This window comes from Oncorhynchus nerka, linkage group LG10 (genome assembly GCF_034236695.1).
Source record: "Oncorhynchus nerka isolate Pitt River linkage group LG10, Oner_Uvic_2.0, whole genome shotgun sequence".
Taxonomy (NCBI): Eukaryota; Metazoa; Chordata; class Actinopteri; order Salmoniformes; family Salmonidae; genus Oncorhynchus; species Oncorhynchus nerka.
Window position 1 is genome coordinate 39399165 of NC_088405.1, and position 19857 is coordinate 39419021.

The 19857-nt window shown below is 40.6% G+C and overlaps 2 protein-coding genes across 7 annotated transcripts in view; one reads left to right on the plus strand and one right to left on the minus strand.

The window, feature by feature from the left end:
* LOC115135282 (regulator of microtubule dynamics protein 2) overlaps positions 1 to 2869 on the plus strand; it is a 73212-nt gene extending 70343 nt beyond the window's left edge. For all 6 annotated transcript variants that reach the window (XM_029669793.2, XM_029669794.2, XM_029669797.2 and 3 more), the window contains exons 9-11: positions 226 to 279; positions 416 to 496; positions 625 to 2869. In XM_029669793.2, the coding sequence (XP_029525653.1) occupies positions 226 to 279; positions 416 to 496; positions 625 to 681 (192 nt within the window). In that variant the 3' untranslated portion in view covers positions 682 to 2869. The remainder of the gene's footprint in view (positions 1 to 225; positions 280 to 415; positions 497 to 624) is intronic.
* Positions 2870 to 15170: 12301 nt separating this feature from the next.
* LOC115135284 (cytochrome P450 1B1-like) lies at positions 15171 to 19483 on the minus strand. Its single transcript, XM_029669800.2, has 3 exons — positions 19073 to 19483; positions 17883 to 18897; positions 15171 to 17083 (listed from the first exon to the last, which is right to left on the minus strand). Exons 2-3 carry the CDS (start codon positions 18887 to 18889, stop codon positions 16471 to 16473), a joined length of 1620 nt encoding a protein of 539 aa, XP_029525660.1. The 5' UTR covers positions 18890 to 18897; positions 19073 to 19483; the 3' UTR covers positions 15171 to 16470.
* Between the last annotated feature and the right edge of the window lie 374 nt (positions 19484 to 19857).

The following is a 19857-nucleotide window of genomic DNA, read 5'->3' on the forward strand; positions in this document are numbered from 1 at the left end:
TCTGGCCTTATGGTAACACTTAACTCAGACATTCTCAAAGCTTGCGGGGGAGATTTGTGCTTACAATGCAGGGCTACCTTCTCACAAGAGTATGACTCAGAATACAGATATTCTGGACAAGGAGAGGGCATTTTGTTCCAGCCTCAGGAAGCTGAACTCCAGAAAGAGTTGATTATCAGCAAGTACAGTGTTCTCGTGTTTTATAAGATTTTCACTCTTTCACAGGTGGAGGAGATCCGTCCCAGGTACTCCAAATTAAACTATGTGTTTTTAGCCAAGGTAAGTCGGACTGCCCATGTTGTTGTAATGTTTGCGTCTTAGATTAATCTACAGTATATCCAATAATCAAACGGACTCTGTATGTGCACCGATGGTGATAATGATGAGGAGGAGGAATGTGTTTTTGATTGGTCAGTGTTACAGAGACCTGGGGCAGAAAGGTCAGGCCAGGAAGATGTGGGATGCTGCTGCCTCAATGGAAACTGTTTCCAAAGAGGTGGGTACTGACTGTAATTGTCACTGGCTTATTCTTGTACTCTAAAGTCTTAGTTCTCTCACGTTTGTCATTGTTGTGGTTCAAAAAGAGATTGATTGTCTCTTTTTATTTCTCTCTCTCTCTCCAAGGATGAGGAGGCACAGAAGGAGCTTGACTACCTTCTCCCTGCGCTAGGTGTTTATTGAGGACGTTTCGAAATGGTTACGTCCTCTCGCTAGGGAGAAACCCAGGATCATCTTCACTGGAAGCCACACTATGAATGGAATCCAAATCAATGTCTTCTTTGATTACTGATGGGACAGCACCTTCAATGGGGGCTTCAACATTTCTGAAATACCGGACTCTTGCTAATCCTCTCTGGGATTGGAGATGACTGGATTGGCTGTGCATGCTAGGGAACACTGTTCTGGAGAACAAGTTTATCACAGACACATCTTGATGTCTTATAAAAGCAGATATCGAAATTCTTTGACATCTGTTTACTAAAGAGATTGTGGTAAAAAGGGACAGTTTTGACCTATCAGCAAGCAGTTACACACCCAGAATCCAATTTCATTGGCTGGTCCCATCTTTGATGTAAGTCAATAAATGGTGTTCAATGGGATGTATATTATCTCCCATATCTTGAAGCAATCTGCAGTCGAGTGTGGAGGACCAGGCAATACTGTAGCTAGAAAATGTTTTAATAATTATACTCACCCTGTTGGTGTCAGAAATGAATATGGTCCCCTGTAAACTGCATACGTATCAATAATTATTCTTGATTCGTTTTTTTTATTACACTGAAATAGCCTAGCCTAAGAACTGCTTTAAAAAAATGTTGATGCCTGTTTTTTCCTGTTTTAACCCACCTACCAATAAGTGCATTGGAAAACATCACTGGTCTTTGTGGTTGAATCTGTTTGAAAATCACTGATGGACCTTGCAGATAATTGTTTGTGTTGGGTACAGAGATGAGGTAGTCATTCAAAACATCATGTTAAACACTATTATTGACCACAGTGAGTCTTATGTGACTTGTTAAGCACATTTTTACTCCTGAACTTATTTAGCCTTGGCATAACGGAGGGGTTAAATAGTTATTGACATTTCAGCTTTTAATTTACATTTTTTAAATTTAAAATTATTTAAATAAAAAAGGCTATAACATGATTAAGTGGAAAAAATCAAGGGGTTTAACTACTTTCTGAAGGCACTATAACTATATGTTATCCTATTTCCTATAAAGTACACTACATTTGACCAGGGCCGTAGTCCACTAAATATGGAATAGGGGCTCTGGTCAGATGTAGTGCACTAAATAGGGAATATGGTGCCATTTTAGATGCAGACTTGGATATTTTTTTAAAGTATTCTTTGACCTGCACTGAGTGGACCACTAGTGTAGCTCTGCTGGTTGGCAGGTTTTGTGTCACTGTCTGTACATAGACTGAGATGATGGTCCCATCAGATAAGAGGAAGGACTTGATAGGGAAAGAAACATGACTCCTAGGCAGAATCTCAATTTCATACTCATCGCGTCCTCTTCTCCTTCTCAATTGGCAGAGGTCAGAGGGAAGGGACCTCTGGCTTTCTCATCCGATGGGTTTTGAAAATGAGGCGAGGAAGAAGGACTCGAGAAGTATGAAATTGAGATTCTCCCTAGGAGTCCAGTTTCCTTCCCTATCAAGTCTTCTGGGAACCATTAACTGGTGCATACTTTATCTGAGAGGTGAAATACAAGAATGGTATCATTTATTTTGCCTCAGATTTGTCTGTGTTCCAGTAATATGAATGTATGCTTTTGTTGTATCTAGGGTTGTAGACATTGTACCCACTGGGCGCACACTGGTTGAATCATCGTTATTTCCACGTCATTTAAATGAAATTACGTTGAACCAACTTGGAATATATGTTGAATTGATGTCTGTGCCCAGTGGGCAGTGAAGTAAATTTTAAGTGAAAGGACCGGGGGGGTGTGGTATATGGCCAATATACCACGGCTAAGGACTGTTCTTACACACCCAACGCAATGCGGATTTCCTGGATACTGCCCATTAGCTGTGGTATATTGGCCATGTACCACAAATCATGAGGTGCCTTATTGCTATTATAAACTGGTTACCAAAATAATTTGAGCAGTAAAAAGACATGTTTTCTAATACCTGTGGTATATGATCTGATATACCACGGCTCTCAGCCAATCAGCATTCAGGGCTCTAACCACCCAGTTTATAATATCTTGTAAATTAAATACAGTACATAAAATATTATAGACACTACGCGAGCCATGTATTTAGAAATGAAAATGCATGGCTCTGGAAACTATTCTATAGACACTACTGATCAATGTTATTTGAGTCTGCCATTTTTCAATAAATATGTGGAATCGTGTGTGTGTGTGTGTGAGGGGGGTGTTGCTGGAATACATGCACACACAACTATTTTTGTACACAACACTTGATTAAATCTAATAGGGACATTTTCATTCTATTATCAACCAAATATTTTGCCTGGTCTCGGGTCCAAATGTAATGGAATAGCAAGGTATGAAAGAATGTTCTTGCTTGATTACATTTACATTTTACATTTAAGTCATTTAGCAGACGCTCTTATCCAGAGCGACTTACAAATTGGTGCGTTCACCTTAAGACATCCAGTGGAACAGCCACTTTACAATAGTGCATCTAAATCTTTTAAGGGGGTGAGAAGGATTACTTTATCCTATCCTAGGTATTCCTGAAAGAGGTGGGGTTTCAGGTGTCTCCGGAAGGTGGTGATTGACTCCGCTGTCCTGGCGTCGTGAGGGAGTTTGTTCCACCATTGGGGGGCCAGAGCAGCGAACAGTTTTGACTGGGCTGCGCGGGAACTGTACTTCCTCAGTGGTAGGGAGGCGAGCAGGCCAGAGGTGGATGAACGCAGTGCCCTTGTTTGGGTGTAGGGCCTGATCAGAGCCTGGAGGTACTGAGTTCCCCTCACAGCTCCGTAGGCAAGCACCATGGTCTTGTAGCGGATGCGAGCTTCAACTGGAAGCCAGTGGAGAGAGCGGAGGAGCGGGGTGACGTGAGAGAACTTGACCAAATTACCAAAGGTGAAGTGTGGTGTTTTATTTGTAAGCCACCCTTCCATTCACCTTTTTGTGCAGACTGTATAGTTTGTTCCAGAGCCAATTTTAAATTTGTCACTGGATCAAATTCAGTCCAACTTCCCCCCCAGTCTGGTCATGTTTCAGATTATTGTTATGGCATAGACTCATTCAATTACCTCCTAAAGGAACACAGGTGTTTGTTCAGTATTAAAATAACTCAAAATAAACCCTTGAAAGTTGGTTTCACCTCTTAATTTTCCAAAGTGGACTGAAAAGTTCATGTTAATGTCTTAATCACAACCCTGCTGCATAAAACAATCACTAACTCTCCCTAACGTACTGTGCTTGTAGGCCTTTCTAATGGACCTGGCCCTGGTATCCTGGAAAGATATCGACCTCATCCCGTCAGTAGAGGATGCCTGGTTATTTTTTTTAAATACTTTCCTCACCATCTTAAATAAGCATGCTCCATTCAAGAAATGTAGAACCAGGAACAGATATAGCCCATGGTTCACTCCAGACCTGACTGCCCTTAACCAACACAAAAACATCCCGTGGCGTTCTGCATTAGCATCGAACAGCCCCCGTGAAATGCAACTTTTTAGGGAAGTTAGAAACCAATATACACAGGCAGTTTGAAAAGCCAAGGCTAGCTTTTTCAAGCAGAAATTTGCTTCCTGCAACACAAACTTTAAAAAGTTCTGGGACATTGTAAAGTCCATGCAGAATAAGAGCACCTCCCAGCTGCCCATTGCACTGAGGATAGAAAACTCTGTCACCACCGATGAATCCACTATAATTGATAATTTCAATAAGCATTTCTCTACGGCTGGCCATGCTTTCCACCTGGCCACCCCTACCCCGGTCAACAGCACTGCAACCCCCCACAGCAACTTGCCCAAGCCTTCCCAATTTCTCCTTCTCCCAAATACAGTCAGCTGATGTTCTGAAAGAGCTGCAAAATCTGGACCCCCACAAATCAGCCGGGCTAGACAATATGGACCCTTTATTTCTAAAATGATCTGCCGAAATTGTTGCAACCCCTATTACTAGCCTGTTCAACCTCTCTTTCGTGTCGTCTGAGATTCCCAAAGATTGGAAAGCAGCTGCGGTCATCCCCCTCTTCAAAGGGGGGGACACTCTTGACACAAACTGCTGCAGACCTATATCTATCCTACCCGGCCTTTCTAAGGTCTTCGAAGGCCAAGTTAACAAACAGTTCACCGACCATTTCGAATCTTACCGTACCTTCTCCGCTATGCAATCTGGTTTCCAAGCTGGTCATGGGTCCACCACAGCCACGCTCAAGGTTCTCAACGATATCTTAACCGCCATCGATAAGAAACAATACTGTGCAGCCGTATTCATTGACTTGGCCAAGGCTTTCGACTCTGTCAATCACCACATCCTCATCGACAGACTCAACAGCCTTGGGTTCTCAAATGATTGCTTCGCCTGGTTCACCAACTACTTCTCTGACAGAGTTCAGTGTGTCTGAGGGCCATTCTGTATACTTCTGACCCTTCTTTGGACACTGTGTTAACAACACTCCAGACGAGCTTCAATGCCATACAACTCTCCTTCCATGGCCTCCAACTGCTCTTAAATACAAGTAAAACTAAATGCATGCTCTTCAACCGATCACTGCCTGCACCTGCCCGTCCGTCCAGCATCACTACTCTGGACAGTTCTGACTTAGAATATGTGGACAACTACAAATACCTAGGTGTCTGATTAGACTGTAAACTCTCCTTCCAGACTCACATTAAAGATCTCCAATCCAAAGTTAAATCTAGAATTGGCTTCCTATTTCGCAACAAAGCATCCTTCACTCATGCTGCCAAACATACCCTCGTAAAACTGACCATCTTACCGATCCTCGACTTTGGTCATGTCATTTACAAAATAGCCTCCAACACCCTACTCAACAAATTGGATGCAGTCTATCACAGTGCCATCTGTTTTGTCACCAAAGCCCCATATTCTACCCACCACTGTGACCTGTGCGCTCTCGTTGGCTGGTCCTCGCTTCATACTCGCCGCCAAACCCACTGGCTCCAGGTCATCTACAAGACCCTGCTAGGTAGAGTCCCACCTTATCTCTGCTCGCTGGTCACCATAGCTGCACCCACCCGTAGCACGCGTTCCAGCAGGTATATCTCTCTTGTCACCCCCAAAACCAATTCCTCCTTTGGCCGCCTCTACTTCCAGTTCTCTGCTGCCAATGACTGGAACGAACTACAAAAATCTCTGAAGCTGGAAACTCTTATCTCCCTCACTAGCTTTAAGCACCAGCTGTCAGAGCAGCTCACAGATCACTGCACCTGTACATAGCCCAAACAACTACCTCTTCCCCTACTGTATTCATTTATTTATTTTGCTCCTTTGTACCCCAGTATTTCTACTTTGCACACTCATCTACTGTCAATCTACCATTCCGGTGTTTTTAATTGCTAAATTGTATTTACTTCGCCACCATGGCCTATTTATTGCCTTACCTCCCTTATCTCACCTCATTTGCTCATATTGTATATACAGTGCCTTGCGAAAGTATTCGGCCCCCTTGAACTTTGCGATCTTTTGCCACATTTCAGGCTTCAAACATAAATATATAAAACTGTATTTTTTTGTGAAGAATCAACAACAAGTGGGACACAATCATGAAGTGGAACGACAAGGCACTGTATACTTACTTTTCTACTGTATTATTGACTGTATGTTTGTTTTACTCCATGTGTAACTTTGTGTTGTTTAATGTGTCGAACTGCTTTGCTTTATCTTGGCCAGGTCGCAGTTGTAAATGAGAACTTGTTCTCAACTTGCCTACCTGGTTAGTTATAGGTGAAATAAATAATAATTAAATAAATAAAACTTGTCTCGTGATCCTCAAAGGCCAAACAAATATACCAGTGGCTCTGGGAAATCATTAAGGGTTAACATCTCTCTGAACAACATAGTTACATAATTGGGAAATGTTCTCCTTTCCCTTCTCATAATGTCCTAACTGGAAATGTTGTTTGCGGTAGTTAATCATCTTGAAAGTAAGGTTTACTGGAAAACTTCTGCTAATGTGCACATTGCCTGTCTGAGAGGTTGGTCAACTATATCCTACTTTTGAGGAACTGTCATGAATTTATGATTGGCCATCACAGACACGACTGTCAGTCTTTTTGGATAATGGGAAAATGTGACGTAATGAGTCACAAAACCGAACTGTCATCAGTCATGCTATCAAGGATGAGGTCATCTTCCTCACCACCTACACAAAAAAATGCTGGGTAAAATCAACACAATTTGGTAACCCAGCGCTGGATAAATATTGGACAGAACACACGTTTGGTTATTTTGATCCAGCCAGTGTTGCATGAATAACCCAACATATTGGGTTAATTTAACCATCAATTGGTTTATATTCACTTTCATACTGAGTTGACCCAGCAGTTAGGTCTTTTTTTAATGTAATCCATAGGTTATTTTCAGTAGGTGTGGCTTTCAGATAGCTATTTTTTGCCACCTGTGACAGTAAATGTCATTATTGCTCATCATATTAAATTGGTACCCTGCTAATAAAAAATGTAATGAAAATATTTTTACTCATTACATATTGTAATGTATTATTAATTACATAATTGTTTACATATTGTTACAAAGTGGTAACTTTCCCAACATTGGGATTTGCGTAAGCTTTCTAGCTTTCTTGTAAACTTCATTAAAGTTACGAAACTGTTAACAATGTAATAGAACAGAAGAACCGGAATAACTATCATATCAAAGTCACGCCGCCAGTTATTTTTCTTATTTTGTGAGCAACTTTTTATTATTATAATTATTTGGGTGACGGGTTCAAATCACAAACAGTCTATAATTTTCAAAACGTACATGAATCCCCCCCGCGACCAGAGAAAACCTTTCCCATACCACCCCTTCCCTGTGGGCCTGAAAGTTTAAAAAAAAAAAAAAAAATTGTGCCTTCAGAAAGTATTCACACCCCTTGACTTACAACCTGAACTTAAGATTGATTTTTTTTAAAAATCTCACTGGCCTACACACAATACCCCATAATGTCAAAGTGGGAATTGTTTTTAGATTTCTTTTTTTTTTTTTTTACAAATTAATACAAAATTAATGGCTGAAATGTCTTGAGTCAATAATTATTCAACCCCTTTGTTATGGCAAGCCTAAATAAATTCAGGAGTAAACATTTGCTCATAAAGTCACATAAGACTCACTCTGTGTGCAATAATAGTGTTTAACATCATTTTAAAATGACTACCTCATCTCTGTACCCCACACACAAGTATCTGTAAGGTACCTCAGTCGAGCAGTGAATTTCAAACAGATTCTACCAAAAAGACCAGGGAGGTTTTCCAATGCCTCGCAAAGAAGGGCACACATTGGTAGATGGGTACATCTATGAAGTTATTAATTACACTTTGGATGGTGTATCAATACACCCAGTCACTACAAAGAAACGCATCCTTCCTAACTCAGTTGTCGGAGAGGAAGGAAACCGCGCAGGGATTTCACCATGAGGCCAATGGGGGACTTTAAAACAGTTAGAGTTTAATGGTTGTGATAGGAGAAAACTGAGGATGGATCAACAACAATGTAGTTACTCCACAATACTAACTTAAATGCCAGAGTGAAAAGAAGGAATCCTGTACAGAATTTTAAAAATCCAAAACATCCATCATGTATGCAACAAGGCACTAAAGACATACTACAAAATATTTGGCAACGCAACTAACTTTTTGTCCTGAATACAAAATGTTATGTTCGGGGCAAATCCAACACAACACATTACTGAGTAACACTCTCCATATTTTCAAGCAAAGTGGTGGCTGCTTCATGTTATGGTTATGCTTGTAATCGTTAAGAACTGGGAAGTTTTTGAGGATAAAAAATAAACAGAATGGAGCTCAGCACAGGCAAAATCGTAGAGGAAAACCTGGTTGTCTGCTTTCCACCAGACACTGGGAGATTAATTCACCTTTCAACAGGACAATAACCGAAAACACAAGGCCAGATCTACTGTGCACTGGAGTTGCTTACTAAGAAGACAGTGAATGTTCCTGAGTGGATGTCTTGCAATGATCAACAACAAAATTTACAGAGCTTGAAGAATTTTGAAAAGAATAATGAGCAAATATTGTACAATCCAGGTGTGCAAACCTCTTAGGGGCTTACCCAGAAAGATTCACAGCTGTAATCGCAGCCAAATGTGATTCTAACATGTATTGACTTGGGGTTGTGATTACTTATGTAAATGAGATATTTCTGTATTTCATTTTCAATAAATTAGCAAAAATATATAAAAACATGTTTTCACTTTGTCATTATGAGGTAATTGTGTGTAGATGGGGCAGCCAACCTGACAGAGCTTGAGAAGATCTGTAGAGAAGAATGGATGAAACTCCCCAAATGCAGGTGTGCCAAGCTTGTAGTGTCATTGCGAGGGTTTGAGGCCATTATATGGACCAATATCAGTGCCAACAGAAACTATTTGAATGTAAAAAAATGTTTTAAGACATTGAATTTGAATTCAATATTTTTGCATTTGTAATCCACAAATGGAATCATTTAATTCATGAATTGAACTTGTATTTCATGATTTAAAATTGAGTTGAATTAATATTGCATTCTGTTTTAAAATTCAATTTCAATGTATTTAAATATACAAATTCAATATTTATATATTCAGTTTCAGGGATGGAGCAGAGAGAGAGACACGGCTGCATGTGAGCTCTCACATTTTTCAATATGTTTTTGTACAAAAGGATAGATCTAGATCTAGAGACTTTTTGGCAGGGACATTTGCAGGATTCTACCCTGCACAGCATGGCCTTAACTGGAGGGATTACTGCTTTCCTTTTTCCAAGCTATATGGAGGGTGCTCTAGCCAACAAACAGCAGAGACCTGAGGACACCATCCAACCTGGAACTGAGCTTGCTAGGTCAGACCAGATACAACTTCAATTGGCACGGAGGTGTGAAGTGAAAGGTGTTCAATGCCTTTGGGCCCAACAAGTGGCAGGAGTCATTGAAGCCATCCACTGGCATTATTTACAAGAAAGCTGCCTCCAGAAATAAAAGCTTCTCCCAAGTGGGTCAGACATCTACTCCCGCTGCCTGCTGCACTGCTGCTTGGATTCCACCTGCCGATCTGTTCATGGTCTGTCCTGGCCTGTCTCCCCCTGTCTGGTACAGGTACCCGTCGTTATATATATATTTTAATTCTTCAGAATTTGAGCTTTGAGAAAACTGCTGGTTTACCTGGAAAACACAGGTATAAATACCCAGGGGATAATGGGGGAGATGGGCAACACATGGAGGGGGGTGGAGACAAGCACAAGGACAGGTGAAACAAATCAGGGTTTGACAAGTGCTCCAAGAAAGAATAAAATACCAAATACAGTGAGTGCCTTCAGAAAGTATTCATACCCTTTAATTTATTCCATATTTAGTTGTGTTGCAGCCAATTCAAAATGGATGACCTTTATGTTTGTCACACCCTTCTACACACAATACCTCATAATGATAAAGTGAAAACATGTTTTTAGAAATGTATGCTAATTTATTGAAAATGAAATACAGAAATATACATTTACATAAGCATTCACACCCCTGAGGCGATACATGTTAGAATCACCTTTGGCAGTGATGACAGATGTGATTTTTCTCTGAGTAAGTCTCTAAGAGGTTTCCACACCTGGATTGAAAAATAATTTCACATTATTGTTTAAAAAAAAATGTCAAGCTCTGTCAAGTTGGTAGTTGATCATTGCTAGACAGCCATTTTCAAGTCTTGCCATATATATTTTTAAGCCAATTTACATAAAAACTGTAACTAGGCCACTCAGGAACATTTAACCTCGTCTTGGTAAGCAACTCTAGTGTAGGGCTTTGTGTTTTAGGTTATTGTCCTGCTGAAAGGTGAATTTGTCTCCCAGTGTCTGTGGAAAGCAGACAGGAACTAGGATTTTTCCTATGCTTAGCTCTATTCCTTTTATTTTGGGGCAAAAAAAGTCCCTAATCATTGCGATGACAAGCATACCCATAATATGATGCAGACACCACCGTGTTTGAAAATATGAAGAGTGGTACTTAGTGATCTGTTGTGTTGTATTTGCCCCAAACATTACACTGCATTCAGGACATAAAGTGAATTTCTTTGCCACATTTTTGGCAGTTTTACTTTAGTGCCTTAATGCAAACAGGATGGATGTTTTGGAATTGTTTTATTCTGTACAGGCTTCCTTCTTTTCACTCTGTCATTTAGGTTGGTATTGTGGAGTATCTACAATGTTGTTGGTCCATCCTGTCACAGCCCCATTAAACTCTGTAACTCTTTTAAGTCACCATTGGCCTCATGGTGAAATCCTTGAGCTGTTTCCTTTCTCTCGGGCAACTGAGTTAGGAAAGACACCTGTCAATTTGTAGTGACCTGCTGTATTGATACACCATCCAATGTGTATTTAATAATTTCACCATGCTCAAAGGGGTATTCGATGTCAGTTTTTTATTTTTACTAATCTACCAATGGGTACCCTTTTTTGCAAGGCTTTGGAAAACCTCTCTGGTCTTTGTGGTTGAATCTGTGTTTGACATTCACTGCTCGACTGAGGGACTTTACAGATCTCTGTGTGGGGTACAGAGATTAGGTAGTCATTCAAAAATCATGTTAAACACTATTATTGCACACAGAGTGAGTCCATGCAACTTATTATGTAAATTGTTTTGCAAACTTTTACTCCTGAACTTATTTAGGCTTGCCATATAACAAAGGGGTTGAATACTTTTGACTGAAGACATTTCAGCTTTTCATTTTGAATTCATTTCTACAAACGTTGAAAAACAGAATTCCACTTTGACGTAGGTTATTGTGTGTAGGTCAGTGACACACAATCTCAAATGAATCCATTGTAATTTCAGGCCGTACACAACAAAATGTGGAAAAAGTCAAGTGAAAGCACTTTAAGTAAGCATTAGTCTTAAGATGATCAGTCGCTGTTCTGCTGTTCTGGAGGTGGGCAGTGGAGAAGAGGACTTACCATGTTGTAGAACTCTGTTTCATATGTGCCCTATCCCCCACACACCCAAGCCATGTGCTCTCGTGATTTGTATGACTCCCACCCTACTCACAGATGTGTGTGATCATTTCAGGAAGTTGCCTGGATTTTCAGAGGTGTGAAGCTTCTTCTTTCATTTGCCAGGTCACTCTCTCCTGGCTTGTGTGGGTAATAATGTAACAGTAGAGTGTTGCCTGCCTTCCTGTAACCCAAGAGGGGTTAGCAGGGGCTGTATTGTGATCCAGTAATAACCCTGAAGCTGACATTGTTGGGGACAGTAACGACCCATCATTCAGGGCAGGTGGGGCTGAGTCCCACCTGTTTTGTGCACTGTTTTGAGCACTAGCTCAGTGCTTTCTGTGGTGGGTCTAGCCAGCATAAAATACAGAGCGTTGCGCCTGATTGGCTCAGTTTTCTGTCATGATTGGCTCAGTTTTCTGTCACTCATGGGACAGTACATCATCCCCAATTCTAATGTTGGAGCTCGAAAATGTTTGCCCCTTGGATTCTGCCATAGAATTATATTAGAAGTGCCCATCCAAGAAGGTTCAAGGTCATTGGCCATAGATATAATGACATCAAATCACATTATATCTACAGTAGCTTTGATTTGACTGATCATGTCAACATCTTACTTTCAAAGTCTTAGCAAGCAGTCACCATCAGTTGTCATTAAGCCGCCAATATGCTGGCAAATCCTTTTTAATCCTTGCCATATGAAGAGAAATAATGAAGAGAAATTATAGATAAAACATATCGGTGCTCATCGGCCATTGCACATAAAGATTACACAACAAGTTGGAAATCGCAAATTCAACAAAGAGTTGTTTGGAGGGAATCAGTAGCTAACTGCAAGCATGGCAAAGAAACCACTAATATTAGCCTGCTATTCAATGGAGTGGCTGTGTTTTTTTTACGAGTTCCGGCCATAAATCCAGAGAATTCTAGACTTTGATGACAAAGTTTGCCCACAAAGGACCCCTGCGCCACCTTCACAAGATGAGTCCAAAAATGTCTTATTTAACATGTCAAATAGTGTTATATGACATGTATCTTTTTTTGACATGCAACGACCCAAACGGCGTCCAATGTGCCTGACCCTAATAATTTGCTCTATTTCCACCTTTTAATTTGCCTACTGTTCTAACTTGGGGATGCACAAATAACCTATAACCTGTGTTAGAGAAATGTAATCATCGAATATTGTAAGAGCTTTCATTATGTTTTAAATGCCCCATTTATTTATCCCACGGTTCTGACTTGTACATGGAGTACACTGTAATAGGCTGGCCACACCGCTCGCGTTGCCAATGGCTAAAATAGAAGTCCTGTCTATTTCTGACGCAAATCGCGCTCCAAGTGGTAAATAGCCCACCTATTTTCACCTACCTCATCCCCACAGTTTTTATTTATTTACTTTTCTGCTCTTTTGCACACAAATATCTCTACCTGTACATGATCATCTGATCATTTATCACTCCAGTGTTAATCTGCAATATTGTAATTATTCGCCTACCTCCTCATGCCTTTTGCACACATTGTATATAGACTCCCCTTTTTTTCTCTACTGTGTTATTGACTTGTTAATTGTTTACTCCATGTGTAACTCTGTGTTGTCTGTTCACTCTGCTATGCTTTATCTTGGCCAGGTCGCAGTTGCAAATGAGAACCTGTTCTCAACTAGCCTACCTGGTTAAATAAAGGTGAAATAAAAAGTCCTGCCTCTCCCATCTCCTCATAGGTTTATAGAAGCAGGTACCCACATGCCATCTCCTTATTGGTTATACCCACGTGGGTGATTGAAAGACGAACTGTGTTGCCGGTCAGTGTAGTAATACTATGAAAGTTTAGATGCCAATCACCATATAAGTTCAAAGATGAAAAAGCCTGGAAGGAGGAGAGATGACTAGAAACGATTCGGTTGACCGTTTTTATGTGTGGATTAATTGTCGGAGTAGAGGACCTTGTGCATTTCAGGTAAAATAACAACTCAATGTTTATATCCCTGGACAAATTAGCTAGCAACAGCAAGCTAGCTAAATAGGACAAATTAGCTAGCAAGAGCAAGCTAACTAGCTAATTTGTCATAAATGTTTAATGCTTTTCGACCTGTTCCCAAATTAATGTAATTGGTTCAAAGTTTGTTTTGATATTTCAACCTGCTTGTCGTGATCACGTTTGGTGTAGGGCGACAAAATTAATTTACGCACGATGGCGCACAATTTCGCAGCCGGTTTGGGTTCCGTGTTAAGAATGGCCCATGTTCTGAATTCTGTCGCTGTACAGTACATTTCAAAAGTGCTGAACAAATAGTTATATTGACTAAGTCCGTCATCGCTTGCTCATTCATGTGTTAATTTAAATCACTGATTGCCTCTTATCAGCTTGTCGTCCCCTTATTTAAGCAAGTCTGCCATATCAGCTATGTTTTTTTAAGGCACTAAATGAAATTGTTTCACTGACAGACAAGGCTCTGCTGAAAGTGGTAAGGTGTTGGGACTCTGCTGTTGGGACAGCTTTATGTAGGCCCTAACAGTTTGTGTGCACCGTTTGTCACCGTTATAGTGCAATTAATGTATTGTTTAGTGTTGTGTTGTGTAGTGGCTTTGCAGGCATGCATACCACTTTTTTTTTTTTGGCCCACTAAAATGTACATGCCAAATATGATGTTGAAGGTGCATTCAACATGTCCCCGAACATCCATAGGGTCATGTCATGCGTAGTTCTGCCTTTACGTTGGAATATGTTTTTTTTTTTTTTTTGAAAAAGCCTTTCCAAAAATCAAACCCTCACAACCCCGCCATTATTTCACGTGCCGAATTGACGAGTCTTGTCTATCTACGCTTTTCCTTCACACGGAGATCTGAGGCAAATCGTTTTCTTTGACTGTCTTCCTTTTCTGTTGGGTAAAAGGGAGAGCATAAGGGAGTAGCGTATCAGTGATCATCTGGCTTTATCTGAATTTGTCACGCACTCCAAGCTGGCTGTCTGGCTGCAAGTATCTCTCTGATGAAGTACAGGATGTTCTGGTTGAGCGAGATAAAAACGTACTACAGGGAAAGGACTCTCCTCATTTGTTGCAACATGACATGGCTATGTGCCGGTAATACAGTACAATACATTTGCTCGCTGAAATAAGAAAGTCATGACATCTACTGTATCAAACTAACCAGACAAAGTGTATTTCTAATAATAATTCTGTCATTTCAGATAATACACAAAGGTTATTCTATTTTCGGGAACAATTGAACCGGTCATTTAAAAATAGAGAATCTCGGCCATAGTGAGTTTGAGATATGGAAGTGTTGAGTGACTTTGTATATAACCTTTGTGTATTCCTAAACATTGCAGTATCAGCATTCTATTTTTATTCCACCTGCCCACGTGACTTTTTATTTTGGTTCGAATGAGCCCCTACTTACTCAAAAGCTGGTTAGATATACCTCCTATTCTGAGGCATGTGTTAAAATAAACAAAACGCAATCTCTTGTTCCTCCAACTCATATCAGTATAATAAATACACTAGTTACAAATCAAGCAAGAATTAAAATGTCCTTTAATTTAGTGTTACTGTATAATATCACACATATTACCTTTACTCATCAACTCAATGTCATCCGTTCAGATAGATATCGTAAAATACTCTCACCGGAGCAACATCACAGTTGCAGTAACACAATGATTATGTTCTGTATTCAATACAACATGGAGAATAAATCGTTTGATAACTGGTATCTTAAATGAAGAATCTTAATGATATGGTATATATGAAGAACATTTGCAGAGCAGCCTTTTGAACGTTCAAGCGCATGAATACATAACACACACTCGAAGAGAACAAAAATACAATAAAAAAGAAAACCCTTTTCTAATATAGATTTTTTTTTAAATTACCATTTCAATTTAACAAATGTACAGTACCAGTCAAACGTTTGTCCACACCCTACTCATTCCAGGGTTTTTCTTTATTTTGACTATTGTACTACATTGTAGAATAATAGTGAAGACATCGCAACTATGAAAGAACACACATGGAATCATGTAGTAATCAAAAAAAAGTGATAAAGAAATCTAAATGTGTTTTAGATTTTAGATTCTTCAAAGTAGCCACCCTTTGCCTTGATGAGAGCTGGTTGCCATATTTTGTTTTTTAAAGTTGACTCAATTTTTTTTAAAGCACAACAATCTGAGTTTTCTGTAAAACATTAGTGCATATGTCAAATTTAGGGTAGGGCTGCTCATTAGAATTACCAACACGATGTCACTTAAAACATAATTATTGTATTTAATAGTAATAAGGTTGGTATTACTATCTACCTACTTACCTATATTTACATAAATCAAGATTCTCCCTGTATCATATTGACCTTGTTGGGAGGTCATTTGGGGCATAAAAGGTACACTCTCTGAGGTGGTGGGTGCAAGTAAAATAACTGAATCAACTCCAATTGGTCAATATTCCAGTAAATACAGTCAAATGAAGTGGCAAACAAGTGTAAAAGAACATGCCATCGCCCTAAGATGAACACTGCACACTTTTTTTAATGTTCTGGCGTGTTCCAGTGAAAGATATACAAACATCAGTGCAATAACCTATTAAAAACAATCTTTAAAAGTTGCATTTTTGTGAGCCATAGTCATATGAGTGATTACCTGTAAAACAAAGAAAATATAGATGTATATGAAGGGTATTTTGCCTGAGTGTTCAGTTCATAAATAATTTTTTAAACTATATAGTAGCTGATACCTGATAGCACATGAGGAAGAATTTCAGTTCATGAATCTACTTCTTAAAAGCTTCATTTGCCGTTTTTGTAATGCTTTTGGCAACTATATTCTCAGTCTGATCTGGAGTTGCCTGTGTCCTCTTGGGTCTCCCCGTTGAAAGGCTTTTGGCTAGCCTCCTCCAAGACGTCCATGGTGTCCCGTAAATGTACTGCTATGGAGAAGTTATTGGGCTTCAGGGTCAGCCCATAGGTGTAGTCAATGGTGGGCAGCTTGTCCGGGTCAGGACTAAAGTGGGCCTGGTGTGCCAGCAATGCAGTAAATAGGAACAGCTGCATCTTGGACAGCTCTTCTCCGATGCACCGCCTCTTTCCCAAGGAGAAGATGAGCACCCTGCTGGCCAGGTCCTTGTTCAAAGAGCTGTCCTGGTCCAGGAAGCGCAGGGGGTCAAAGGTCTCTGGTTGTGTCCACCTGGCGGGGTCATGGTTGCTGGACCACTGGTTGATGAAGATCACTGTGTCCTTGAGGATGGTGTAGCCCATGATGGTAGTGTCGGTGATGGTGCTGTGGGGAATGGTGAGAGGCACAAAGCTGGTGAAGCGCATCACCTCGTAGATAAAGGCCATCACGTAAGGCAACTGAGACTGGTCTTCGATGGTGGGCAGACGGCTCCGGTAGACCACTTTGTCCACTTCCTCTTGGAGACGCAGCTGGATATGAGGAAACCTATATAGGACATGGTCAAAAGTGAACACTCAGAACACAGGTATCTTTGTTCATAGAGATAATAATTTCCTATTGGGAAGCTAACCTCCATTTCAACACTGAGGGCATACTCAATACATTAATCTTTTTTGATGGGTAACTATGAGCAGCAGGTTGATATAGGCTACAGGTTATTTGGCATTTTGTTATTTGGGGATTTGGTAGCATGGTTACAGTTGCCAACATGCTAAGAATTCCTAAGTAAATACTAAATACAGGACAAAATAAACATGAATTACTATCGAAACTGTTTTATTTCTCCCGCGCAAACTGGCAACTCACATCATGATGTTCTGCGGCTCAGATTACTTTATCAAGCGAAATTTCAGTACAGCGGAGCCCTCATGAGAGGCTTCCAATACCTGCCTGGGCACTTCTGCTATTTAAGACTATTACCTAACATCCTAGTTCTGCTACTGACGTGCGGGACACAGGAGCACGTACAGGAGTAGGCTGCCAGCAAAAAAAGAGCAGAGCATAGTACTCTTTCGTTGTTTGATGTTGATAGTGTGACAGTGGCATACGAGTACATTAGGTTGGATTAGGTTGCTTTTTCTGTTTTAAGCATAGGTTTTCTCAACTTAAAGCATATATGCTATTGTGAATTGATTAATGCACTTAGTGTAAGTTGCTTTGGATAAGCAACTGCTTAATGACTAAATTATCAAATGCATTGTTAATAGAACATATTATAGCCTATGGGAAAACGAGAACTTTAATTACACTTTAGCTGATTCAAAATGAATACGTAGGCTATTACCTCACAAGTATCAGAATGATCCATTGGAGTGCAGTAGACAGTGTGTCTTGGCTTGCTCCAAAAATATCACCAATAGTAGGTGGCACATAATCTTTGCCTGGTGAGACTCCGGGCGAGCTGTCCTGAGAATGGTCCAATGCCATGATGAAAGCATCTGTCATGTCCCGGATTGTGCTTGGCTGAATGGTCTTACGATGCTCGACAACCTTAGTAACGATAAATTGACTGAACTCCCGGTTGAGCTCTTTAAAATTGTCAAAAATTGTTTTTATTGGGTTGGGAAAATACTGGAGCCAAGGCATCACATCAACGATGCTCCCAGCCCCTACTGTTTGGGTGAATTGATCATTTCGTCCCACAACTTGCGCAAACTCTGCGTCGTCGTAGGAATACCTTTTTCCAAAGCACACGGCGGTCATTATGTTAGCTGTTGATACCACCAAGTATGTCATCGGCTGGAAATATTTGTGCTCTTGCGTTTTTCCCAGGAAAAGACGGAGCAGCTCCCTAACTTCGCAGACAACGTGGTTTTCGAAGGTCTTTTTGGAGTTCATGTTGCCGGTGGAAAACATCCGAACAGTAGATTGGGCTACTTTTCGGTGCACTTTCCACCATTCGCTGAATTTTCCAAAAGCAATGCCATCACCATTGGAAACGTATTGAAAAGAAGTAAAGTCCGGTCTGCCTGCGAAATCATATCCATTTTTGATGAGCGCCTGCCTGATTGCGTCGCCATTCAGCACCACAACGTCCCGGCAGCCAAGTTTGATTCGAAAGACGTCCCCATATTTCCGTGCCATGCGAGAGAAATAGAGGTGAGGAGTTTTGCCAACCTCTACTGCGTTCCCAATGACCGGCCAAGCGAAGGGTCCAGGCGGGCTGCATACGTCCCAGTTCCGCCTGATCCTGCGCCACAGGTGCACGGCAAAGACTACAGTCAAAGACGCCAATAATATACTCCGTGGCGATGGCCAGGTCATCTCCTCGAATATAATGTGCATGTCCATAATGAAGCCTATAATATATTGAGAGAAAGCAATAAGTTATTTATGGGAAAAAAAATATGAACTCATTCTAGGGGAACACACAAGTAAAATTAAGAATATAGTGGTAATATTATTGCAGCACAAAATATGGCACAACATATCCTATTGTTAACGGGTCAAATATTGAGGATGGAAATACACCACCTTGCAGTCAATTCGTTGCTTCTAACAAGTAAAGAACAGCCTTATGTTAATTGCAGTCTGTCGGTTACTAATAGATGTTTTGACGAATAAGCTCCTGTCCTTTGTCCCGTCGATGCCGATGGTAAAGACTACATTTTAATATAAATGCAAGAAGCGCGGTAATTATAGGTCACGTCTTTATATAGCGGATCCAGTGATTGAAAGTAAGGATTATTGGAGAATAAAATCCTCATAACCTGCACAATAGACAAGAAAGTAACCCATTATACGTCCAGTAACTTAATTTGTCATTTGGTGCAGTTCTAGACCTTCCACACTCCACATGCGAATAGCCTTCTGCTGTCCGGAGTTAAATGATTTATCACAAACAGAAGTGTCAAATAGCATCATAGCTCGTCAGCGTCTGAGTCCTGGTTTGTTGTAAGGGGTGTCTGCTCCCCTCCCTCCCTCCCCCTCACACACTTACACACACACACACACACACACACACACACACACACACACACACACACACACACACACACACACACACACACACACACACACACACACACACACACATGCTCTCATTCACTCTCTCTTCCTCCCCTCTTCCTCCCTTCCCCCTCCCCTACTCAAAAAGCGCCTACTTTTTGTTGTCAAACTGTTCGTGTTGTCCATTCCCTCGTTGCAATTGGAGGCAGAATGCAATCACCACTAGCCACTAGGAACTCAATACTTTGCTGGATACGTTTTGTCAAGGGATTATGGATGTCCAATCAAATCAACGTATTCATTTGTTTTAT